Below are 11,086 nucleotides of genomic sequence, written 5' to 3'. Positions count from 1 at the left end.
AAAACCTGATTTGGCACTAACGTCATTTGCACGACGAATGGATGGGTTTCAGTGGGTTTTGCTAACGTTTTTCTAGAGTCGAAAGATAGGGATCCCATTTCGGATACATAGATGTATCATTAGAGAAAAATTATTCATTAATTTTCAAATTACATTTTGTGAAGTTTCATTTTTGACTCAGTATACAATCAGCCGTACTATAACCCTTTCCAAAACCAAACTGTTCTTCTACCAAGAGGGAGTAGTTATCACACCACTGTTTGACTCTGTTATTTAGAACACTCGTAAACAACTTGCTGACACAAGAGAGAAGTGTAATCCCTCGATAATTATCTGCAACTAATTTACTTCCTTTTTTATGAATGGGGACAATAACGCCCTTTCTCCATTCAGAGGGGTATTTACCAGATTACAAAATAGCATTAAATAACAAAGTAATTACTGGAGATAAGGTACCTTCTCCGGCCTTAAGGAATTCATTAATAATGCCATCGTAACCTGCTGATTTATTACACTTCAACTTACTAATTGCCACATGTACTTCAACCGCAGTAATGTCACGGTCTAACTCGTCAACCCAGTGCTGAACCATAACGTTGTCAGATTTCCTAGTTACCTCGACCACCTCATCAGTTAACTTTGGAACAATATCAGGATTCAACAACTTTTCAAAATACTCAACAAAATTACACACACCATGTGTACTATCAATCGACACTCGTGTGACGTACGGGATTAGTATGCAACTCCCCACACCTTGACCACGTTGGTAATATAGATGCTTTTGTGAATGGTCTGTAGGGACATAGGATCTGTGGGTGAGGAGCATGTCTAATTTTGTCTTCAATTGTCTGTACAATATTCATTTGTGAAGTAGGTGATTTTTGACACATTCCTGATTTGTTGTTTGTTGTCTGGTGATTGTTTAACGTAACCAATAGTTGAGAAAGAAGGTGAAAATTATAAAAGGGTGACCCGGGACCAGAGTGGTCCACGAAGTTTCTTTATGAGTTCGTTTAGTATGAGAGTACGAGGCAAAATATGCGGAAATATTGATCGACAAATGTTTCCGGAATGTGTCTGTGATGATATAGCATTCTGAAAACAAACATTATTGGATGGAACGGGGCACTATGCATTCAGCTGCGTCAATACGTACCGATTCTTGTTAACGCGATATCTCATGCACTGTTGTACCCAATATCTTCACATTTGGTGAAAGCCAACATTTGGTGATTACGCAGACACCAGTCATTAAAAGGTTGCATTGTCTTTGAAGATTTAGCCATAATTTAAAGTCACCTGTTTTGAATGTAATACATGGATAAGACATTGAAAAAACTCGAAATTTTAGCCTCCAGACTGTAGAATATATTGCCATTTCTTGTAAATTTCATGTCAGGAATTAACATAACGGGTATCAGGGTAGGGTAGGGTAATAGGGGGTGGGATACCAGGGTAGAAAGTTTAGACTGGTTCCAGCCCTAATACACAGTGACAGTGGATGTGTGCATCTGCATCTATACATTCAAATCTAACATATTCCTGAAATATCTTCAGAGTTAGGACATTTTCTGAGAAGTGACCATGAATAAAAACTTTATCACACAAAAAATAATCTTCTATGTTACCAAAAGATAAAAAGAAGTAAATATGTTATGTTGCAGTTTTCTTTAGCGGCGGTGGACATTGCCATGTTAGTGGCAAATACTTGTTTTTTATTTGTAATTTAAAAACAAAGAAGTCATAACCTTAAGGGCAGTTGTTCTGAAATAGCAGGGATATCTTTCCCTTCAAACAATTGCCTCTTTAACGACACAGCTGATCTGGTAACTTTAAACCACCCGATAATATGTTAAATACTATTTAATCCAGAAAGCGCGTGAAGTTACTGTAATAAGAGGGCCGCAGTGCCCAGGTGACAATTTGTCACAACCGGAAGCCCGTTTAGAATTTATTCTAATTGGACAAGCAACCCATGCTTGTCGCAAGAGTAACGGGAATGGTATAATCTATTGCGCTCCTTCAAAGAGGAAGGTTATAAACATTCAGTATGACTGAGAAGTAATCGTTTGCAGTCAGATCATAGGTACAGATGTAAAACGGAAATGGAATTGGCACCAGTGATGTTCATTTTGCTTTCTATTCGGTGTTTTTTTATTGTACATTGAGCTTGACGAACAAAACATGATTACCGCTGTATTGACACATCGCATCAATCGGGGTTTGGGGGGCTACAGACCTGTAATCACAGCTAGGATTTAATGTAAAGATATATCACCAAACATATATATACATATTTAAAACAATAGGGGTCCACCCACCATTTGCCACAGATTCTCCATCATACTTGGGACCTTTGGGGGGTACAGCACATCTGCTACCTACATGGTTCCCCAGCAGGATTGCCAGGTGTAAGCATATGTATGATGTCACAAATAAATAGGTTTGTTTTTTATTAGAAACATCATTCCCGAAAACGTCATGCAAGCCTCATTCCAGCACTCGAAGACAACATTCACCAAATACATGGCTGAGCCTCTGAACACAACAGAAACATCGGCATCACTTACTAATCACAGTCCCACTTACTTCGAGCATGGTGGGCACATTTGGCAGAGATCCGTGACCTACTTTGATGGAATGAATGTCATAGGTAAGCAAGAGACCGTATCTAACATCCTCAAAACGAAAGACATATGTCTTGCTAATGAAGGTCAACTATAGGAACTCCTTCAGATATTGACTTTCTGACAATATGGAAAGAACGATGTTTAACTGAAGTAGTGTATGCATACACCGTATCTTCACTATTTGGTTATATTAGTTTGCGAATATTGGCTAAAAGTAAATAAAATGTCATATGCGTGAGTGTGAGTGAGTTTAGTTTTACGCCACATACATCACGGCAGAGGACACCAGAAATGGGCTTCACACATCACTCCCTGTAGATATGAATAATCTCGTCATTATCTTAAAATAACAACTTCACATAACATGGTTCTTTTCATAATCATACCACTGTAACGTCGAGACATTCCTCTGGGAATTCTAGGATGTGTATTATGTGTATCTGTAGGAATCCTGCTGTTCTTCGCGGTGTTTGGTGTGATGCTGAACAACATGGGCGAATCTGGCCGTCTGATGGTGGACCTCTTCAACATTCTGAATCAAATAACCATGAACATGACAAAACTGGTTATGTGGTGATTATGACACTTTACCAACATTTCAAAAACAACTATAATTGTTTTTAATAGAATATTTAGATCATGGACCGTGGGCCTACCGTCCTCATTAATAAAGACCTATCTACCTTTAAAGCAAGCATTTACAATGAATTGCCTTAAAGCAATGTGAAATCATAGGGCATCTACGTATATTATAAGGAATACAAAAGGAACCCACACTGAACCTTGTGAGCAAGGTCAAAGTGAAACAATCAGACCAGAGAAAACTCTGACCATCGAAAGTAAATGAAGCATTTTTATGAAAGCAATATAAACATAGCTGAGTCATCCATATAGGAAATTGTTGCCTTAATATGCTACATGTGCTCTGCATTGGCATGCGTGTGTAAACATGCCATTTCCTGTGCTTTGTTATGAGTGTGTAAACACTACATATCCTCAGTCTTGTCATGCGTGTGTAAACACTACATGTCCTCTGTCTTATCATGAGTGTGTAAACACTACATGCCCTCTGTCTTGTCATGCGTGTGTAAACACTACATGTCCTCTGTCTTGTGTCATGCGTGTGTAAACACTACATGTCCTCTGTCTTGTCATGCGTGTGTAAACACTACCTGTGCTCTGCCTTGTCATGCGTGTGTAAACACTACCTGTGCTGTCTTGTCATGCGTGTGTAAACACTACATGTGCTGTGTCGTGTTATGTGTGTGTAAACACTACATGTGTACTGTCTTGTCATGCGTGTGTAAACACTACATGTGCTGTGTCTTGTCATGCGTGTGTAGACACTACCTGTGCTGTGCCTTGTCCTGCGTGTGTAAACACTACCTGTGCTGTGTATTGTCATGCGTGTGTAAACACTACATGTCCTCTGTCTTGTCATGCGTGTGTAAACACTACATGTCCTCTGTCTTGTCATGCGTGTGTAAACATTACCTGTGCTGTGTCTTGTCATGCGTGTGTAGACACTACCTGTGCTGTGTCATGTCATGCGTGTGTAAACACTACCTGTGCTGTGTATTGTCATGCGTGTGTAAACACTACATGTCCTCTGTCTTGTCATGCGTGTGTAAACACTACATGTCCTCTGTCTTGTCATGCGTGTGTAAACACTACATGTGATATGTCTTGTCATGCGTGTGTAAACACTACATGTGCTGTCTTGTCATGCGTGTGTAAACACTACATGTCCTCTGTCTTGTCATGCGTGTGTAAACACTACCTGTGCTGTGTCTTGTCATGCGTGTGTAAACATTACCTGTGCTGTCTTGCCATGCGTGTGTAAACACTACTTGTGCTCTGTCTTGTCATGCGTGTGTTAACACTACATGTCCTCTGTCTTGTCATGCGTGTGTAAACACTATATGTGCTGTGTCTTGTCATGCGTGTGTAAACATTACCTGTGCTGTGTCTTGTCATGCGTGTGTAAACACTACCTGTGCTGTGTCTTGTCATATGTGAGTAAACACTACACCTGTGCTTGTCATGTCTTGTCGTATGCGTGTGTAAACACTACCTGTGCTGTAGCACAGTCTACCTGTGCTGTGTCTTGTGTATGTGAGTAAACACTACAATTAGCACAGTCTTGTCATGCGTGTGCAAACACTTCCTGTGCTGTTCTTTGTCATACGTGTGTAAACAATACCTGTGCTGTGTCTTGGCATGCGTGTGTAAACACTATATGTGATGTGTCTTGTCATGCGTGTGTAAACACTACATGTCCTCTGTCTTGTCATGCGTGTGTAAACGCTACCTGTGCTGTGTCTTGTCATGCGTGTGTAAACACTATATGTCCTCTGTCTTGTCATGCGTGTGTAAACACTAACTGTGCTGTGTCTTGTCATGCATGTGTAAACACTACATGTCGTCTGCCTTGTCATGCGTGTGTAAACACTACCTGTGCTGTCTTGTCATGCGTGTGTAAACACTACATGTCGTCTGTCTTGTCATTCGTGTGTAAACACTACATGTGTACTGTCTTGTCCTGCGTGTGTAAACACTACCTGTGCTGTGTCTTGTCATGCGTGTGTAAACACTACATGTGCTGTGTCTTGTCATGCGTGTGTAAACATTACATGTCGTTTGTCTTGTCATGCGTGTGTAAACACTATATGTGCTGTGTCTTGTCATGCGTGTGTAAACACTACCTCTGCTGTGTCTTGTCGTATGTGTGTAAACACTACAATTAGCACTGTCTTGTCATGTGTGTGTAAACACTACCTGTGCTGTTCCTTGTCATACGTGTGTAAATACTACCTGTGCTGTGTCTTGTCATGCGTGCGTAAACACTATATGTGCTGTGTCTTGTCCTGCGTGTGTAAACACTACCTGTGCTGTGTCTTGGCATGCGTGTGTAAACACTACCTGTGCTGTGTCTTGTCATGCGTGTGTAAACACTATATGTCCTCTGTCTTGTCATGCGTGTGTAAACACTAACTGTGCTGTGTCTTGTCATGCATGTGTAAACACTACATGTCGTCTGCCTTGTCATGCGTGTGTAAACACTACCTGTGCTGTCTTGTCGTGCGTGTGTAAACACTATGTCGTCTGTCTTGTCATTCTGTTATGGAAACACTACATGTGTACTGTCTTGTCATGCTTTGTGTAAACACTACCTGTGCTGTGTCTTGTCATGCGTGTGTAAATCACTATATGTGCTGTGTATTGTCATGCGTGTGTAAACATTACATGTCGTTTGTCTTGTCATGCGTGTGTAAACACTATATGTGCTGTGTCTTGTCATGCGTGTGTAAACACTACCTCTGCTGTGTCTTGTCGTATGTGTGTAAACACTACAATTAGCACTGTCTTGTCATGTGTGTGTAAACACTACCTGTGCTGTTCCTTGTCATACGTGTGTAAATACTACCTGTGCTGTGTCTTGTCATGCGTGCGTAAACACTATATGTGCTGTGTCTTGTCCTGCGTGTGTAAACACTACCTGTGCTGTGTCTTGGCATGCGTGTGTAAACACTATATGTGATGTGTCTTGTCATGCGTGTGTAAACACTTCATGTCGTTTGTCTTGTCAAGCGTGTGTAAACACTACCTGTGCTGTTCCTTGTCATGCGTGTGTAAACACTATATGTGATGTGTCTTGTCATGCGTGTGTAAACACTACATGTCCTCTGTCTTGTCATGCGTGTGTAAACGCTACCTGTGCTGTGTCTTGTCATGCGTGTGTAAACTTCCCATGTGCTCTGCCTTGTCATTCGTTCAGGTACAATCCTATAGGTATACTGTTCATCGTCATGAACAAGATTCTTGAGGTACGGGACCTGGAAACAGCAGCTCAACAACTAGCGATGTACATGGTCACCGGTCTCATTGGTCTGGCCATCCATGCTCTGGTCGTGCTGCCGTCGATCTACTTCATACTGACCAGGCAAAATCCTTTCCGCGTGTCCCTTGGTCTGATAGAGTCTCTTCTGACTGGTCTGGGTACAAGTTCCAGGTGCAAACATTGTTGTTTGTTGGGCGAATTCTTGTCATTTTTGTGGTCTCAGACAGATCAAACGTCGATTATATTTCTATTTGTTTTAAATGAAGTACGCTATGACTGAGTTTCAGAAGGAGGTGTATTGGCAGCATATCCATCCCTTCATCGGTGGCTTTTAAAGTTATTCAGGGCATGCATGCACACGGAGGATTAGCATTGGAAGATGTTGACGCCCTATGATTCTATTCTTCTCCACAGCCTATCTAACACAGTGTTTTAAGGCGTTCGTGGGTTATTCAGCGCAAACATATCATAAGACATGTGTAATCATTGTCTGATGGCCTAGCCCACTGATACAGTATTCTCAGAAATTATTGAGAAACTTGTTTCTTCAAATAAATAATACATGCATATAAACCATAGAAGTTTGGTTAAATGAATATGTTGAGATATGATGCTCTTACACTCTAAGTGTCGTTTCAGTACTTTGTGGGACCTTGCTCAAGCAATGCCCGACTGAATGCACCTACGTACACTATCGATCTAAGTTTGTAGGAAATCGTGTGACAGCGTATCCCAATATTCGACAACTTCATTCCTCATAGCTTAAGCATTTCTAAGTCCTTTTGGTTTATTCTGTCCTTCATTAGTCCCCACACATTCTCAGTAGGGTTAAGATCTGGGGTGTAGGTGGGCCAGTCTAAAACTGTTTTGTGTAATCCGCAGTGTGCTTTGGGTCGTGGAAAATATCTTCATACAGTGTTCGGGCCATTGGAAGTAGGTGACCATTTAAGATGTCAACACCTCGTTCCTTCATCGAATGTCCAGTGAAAATACAAAACGGCGTCACTGCGCGTGATGATATCCCAGCCACATATGAAATTTCGGGCTATGTTTTGGGCGTTGGTAGATAGGTTTCACGGTATCATTTGTCCAAATTTCCACACAGTTCGGAAAGAAGGCCAGACAAAACTTTCATCAGAAAAAGAAAACATTATCCAAATCTTGATTTTCGTGAGCCCAACACCAGGTCAAACGTATTTCGTTTTGTGCATCTTTCGTCAATGGTGAGAGAATTCCGCGCTTTTTCACCAAATTAAGTCTTTGTAATTCTTGTTTATGGGTTTCAGTACATACATGATGACTTCCTGTATTAATGATCTCATTCTGATATTCTCAGCGCTTTTCTATTTTCTCCTACTCAAAATCTGACCAAGTCGCCGGCGATCAGGGTTTCTAAATTTCCTGGGCCTCCCTGCCCGTGTCTTGTGCTCAACCCCAACTCCTGTGTACTGTAGACTGAGGAATGCCATGTCTACCATTTAAGATGTCAACATGTCGTTCCTTCGTCAAATGTCCAGTGAAAATACACATCGGCGTCACTCCAAGTGATGGAATCCCTGCGTTGGTAGATAGGCTTCACGGTATATTTTGTCCAAATTTTCACACAGTTCGGAAAAAGGCAGACAGAACACTAATCAGCAAATAAAACATTATATCAATCTTGATTTACAGTTTAAACGTCTTTCTTTTTGTGCATCTTTAATCAATGGTGAGGGAATTCCGCGCTTTTTCACCCAGTTAAGTCTTTGTAAATCTTGTCTAATGGTTTCATTACATACCTGAGGACTTCCTCTGTCAATCATGTCATTTCTGATATTCTCAACGTTTTTAATTTGTTTCCGTACCCACAGTCTGACTAAGTCGCCGGCGATCCGTAGTATTGAACATTCGTGGCCTCCCTCTTGTTCTCAATCCCAAATCCTGACTGAATATTCTTCAAAGTTATGTATACTGTAGACAGAGGCATGTCATGTCTACCAGGTAACTCTTTTGAATTATTCACACCCCTTTCAAAATCATCTAGAATCAGCTTTCTTTTCTCTTCTGCAGTCAAATCCGCCATGTCAACAAAGGAAGCCATCTGCTACACCAGGGGAGATAACTCTTGATGTAGTAAGGTTCATTCTGAAGCCTGCAAGAGTTGCCTCCCGTATTGAGTGCCTTACTACATAATGTACCACTTATTTTAAATTATATTATCAGTATTAGGAAACAAAGATTTTCTCAATAACTTTTGGGAAAACTGTACGCCGAATGTTGTTATTGGGTCGATCTGCAGTTTCTCCTTGAGAAATGGTGTTATGTGTTTGTTTCATGCACGTACTGATGACATAACTGTCCTGCGATATTGAATCGGGGACATGAGGTCCAGCGACATGCTAGTCCTGACTCAGTGCCATGATATTCTGTTTTAGCGCAGCAGCCCTTCCTGTTACCTTACGCCTCTGTGAAGAGAAGATGAAATTCAACAAAACCATCTGTCGCTTTGTGTTGCCTATAGGCGCAACAATCAATATGGATGGTTTGGCTATAATTCAGGCTCTGACACCGATCTTCCTGGCCCAGATGAACCACAGGATACTCACATTTGCAGATTTAGTCGCTATCAGGTAAAACCAAACCCTGATGGTCGACATCCAATATCATATAATATCAAACATTAACGAGATTTCAAGCTAAGGTTCTTCCTAATACCCGTGGATCACACTGATATTAAATTACAGTGAACTGTTGTATATCTATCAAAGTCTTTTGATACTATATTTGTATAGTAGCTTTGTCATAATGAAAGTGTTTCACATAAATCATCAGTTGCGATTACAATTGGAATGGTCAGGAATAAAAATATTTACCCTTTATAATTATCGTCCAGTTCTGCAGTTGGCGTTCAACCTTTATTTCTACCATTAGCATGTACTCTTCTAAAAGAAGGTGATTGACGGAAATACAGAAAACGTCCCACATTGTAAAACAGGTTTTACAATATTAATTCCCCTATACGGAACACGTTACAACCTGTAAGGAAGTATGACAGTATAACCACCAAATATCTGTATATGGGGCGGGGTAAAATGGGAAGCATTCGTCCATTCAGCATGGCGATTTTAGGGATTTTGTCTCAATTTTCCTGCGGCTCCTGACCAATTTCAGCAAACACCGTTTAACGTTAATGCACGTTCCCCTCTATTATTCTCCAGACATGTTCACAGAATAAAACGTCGGGGCTAATTGTTTCATGAGACGAGCTTTGACGTAATACGCTCCAAAATAACGTCAACCAACACCAGCATTGGCCATGATTTGACATTGTGTTAACTATTTGATTTGCTGCTAATGTAACGATCTCTAAGGGCCGGCAATAAGCATGCATGGTCAGGATATGCTTGCAGGCGATGACCCGTAAATCCTATCATGATTTTATGCTCTCGTCGGTGATCTGGGAGGTCCTGAGTGGGTTCAATCATCACCAATTTTGGTTCGCTGTTCCTGTTTCATAATCTACCAATCACTTTGGCATATTGATCGGATCGGGTTTAGTGATGGCTCATCATCCATTGTGGCCATTGACGATGTTATGTATTTCTTCAAAACCTAAACCTTATATTTCTCTCGACCATATCTCCCCAGCCTGTCTGCAACTCTGTCAAGTATCGGTGCTGCAGGAGTCCCTGGGACGGGTTTCATCACCATGTTGGTTGTGGTTGCTGCCGTGGGTTTGCCGGTCGAAGATGCTTACATCGTACTGGCTGTGGATTGGTTCATGTGAGTACGACAATGGTTACCTTTCAAGTATGATGTGTAACCTATTTAAAGCATATATCATATCATATATATATAATTTCTATTTCCGTAGGATGCGCATGGTGACAATGGTGAATATCTACAATGACAGTTTGGCTGCAGGAATACTCACGAGATACTTCACTCCGTCTTCCAACTCAGTTGAACTGTCAAACTTGAATTGAATTTGTTTGAATGTTTCTTGCGAAACGTCGCTCTCAGCACTATTACAATATTTTTTAACGGTTTGAAGATTGTCGAGTATGGGTCAGGCAGTCTTGTAATTAGATTGAACCAAGACAGGCTTGGATTGGGACGGAACCGATTATATAATGGTCGTCGTGAAGCATTTCCACCTTAGAAATATCGTACCAAACACCCTCTTTCTGATTCTATCCTTGATGTCAAGAGACACGATTACTTCATTGGTATTTAATATCTCTAAAGAGCAGATATCCAGAGTCCCGGCGTAATGACATTCCTGCTCGGCGTCTTCTACGAAATATGTATTCAACATCTGCTGCCAGATCGATTGGTCTTGTGATCTTCCCCTATTAATAACGGACTTCAGAACACAACAAATGTTCATTAAAGTATGACAATGCAGATCTTGATCTCCGCTAAAGAGTGACATGTCTACAGTGAACTGAGTCTCTGTTGCGCAGCAGCTCACACAACCTCTGGAATTTTACATCAGTTCTACACACACTTCATAATATGCAATGTGGTATCTGTTCCGATTTATTTTTGTGTATTATTTGACATGTTCCCAAGAATAAATATGGGGATTGTTTGAACTGTTGTTGTTGTTTGGCAATACAGCAGAGATCAA

At 40.9% G+C, this 11,086-nt stretch overlaps 1 protein-coding gene across 1 annotated transcript; it reads left to right on the top strand.

Moving 5' to 3' along the window:
• Nucleotides 1-2,484: 2,484 nt before the first annotated feature.
• LOC124269784 (excitatory amino acid transporter 2-like) lies at nt 2,485-10,240 on the top strand. The gene is made up of 5 exons (XM_046704825.1): nt 2,485-2,656; nt 3,080-3,206; nt 6,412-6,645; nt 8,889-9,083; nt 10,102-10,240. Exons 1-5 carry the CDS (start codon nt 2,485-2,487, stop codon nt 10,238-10,240), a joined length of 867 nt encoding a protein of 288 aa, XP_046560781.1.
• Nucleotides 10,241-11,086: the final 846 nt, after the last annotated feature.

Source organism: Haliotis rubra, unplaced genomic scaffold (assembly GCF_003918875.1).
Source record: "Haliotis rubra isolate DU_JTF1 unplaced genomic scaffold, ASM391887v1 Scf1473, whole genome shotgun sequence".
NCBI lineage: Eukaryota > Metazoa > Mollusca > Gastropoda > Lepetellida > Haliotidae > Haliotis > Haliotis rubra.
Note: the sequence above shows the minus strand (reverse complement) of the source record. Positions and strands in the feature narration are given on the sequence as shown.

Excerpts from the sequence above, each read along its gene's own strand:
- LOC124269784 (XM_046704825.1), top strand. The coding sequence starts at position 2,485 with ATGCAAGCCTCATTCCAGCACTCGAAGACAACATTCACCAAATACATG. Across the intron at positions 2,657-3,079 it reads TGATGGAATGAATGTCATAG|GAATCCTGCTGTTCTTCGCG; the intron begins GTAAGCAAGAGA and ends GTGTATCTGTAG. Across the intron at positions 3,207-6,411 it reads ATGACAAAACTGGTTATGTG|GTACAATCCTATAGGTATAC; the intron begins GTGATTATGACA and ends TCATTCGTTCAG.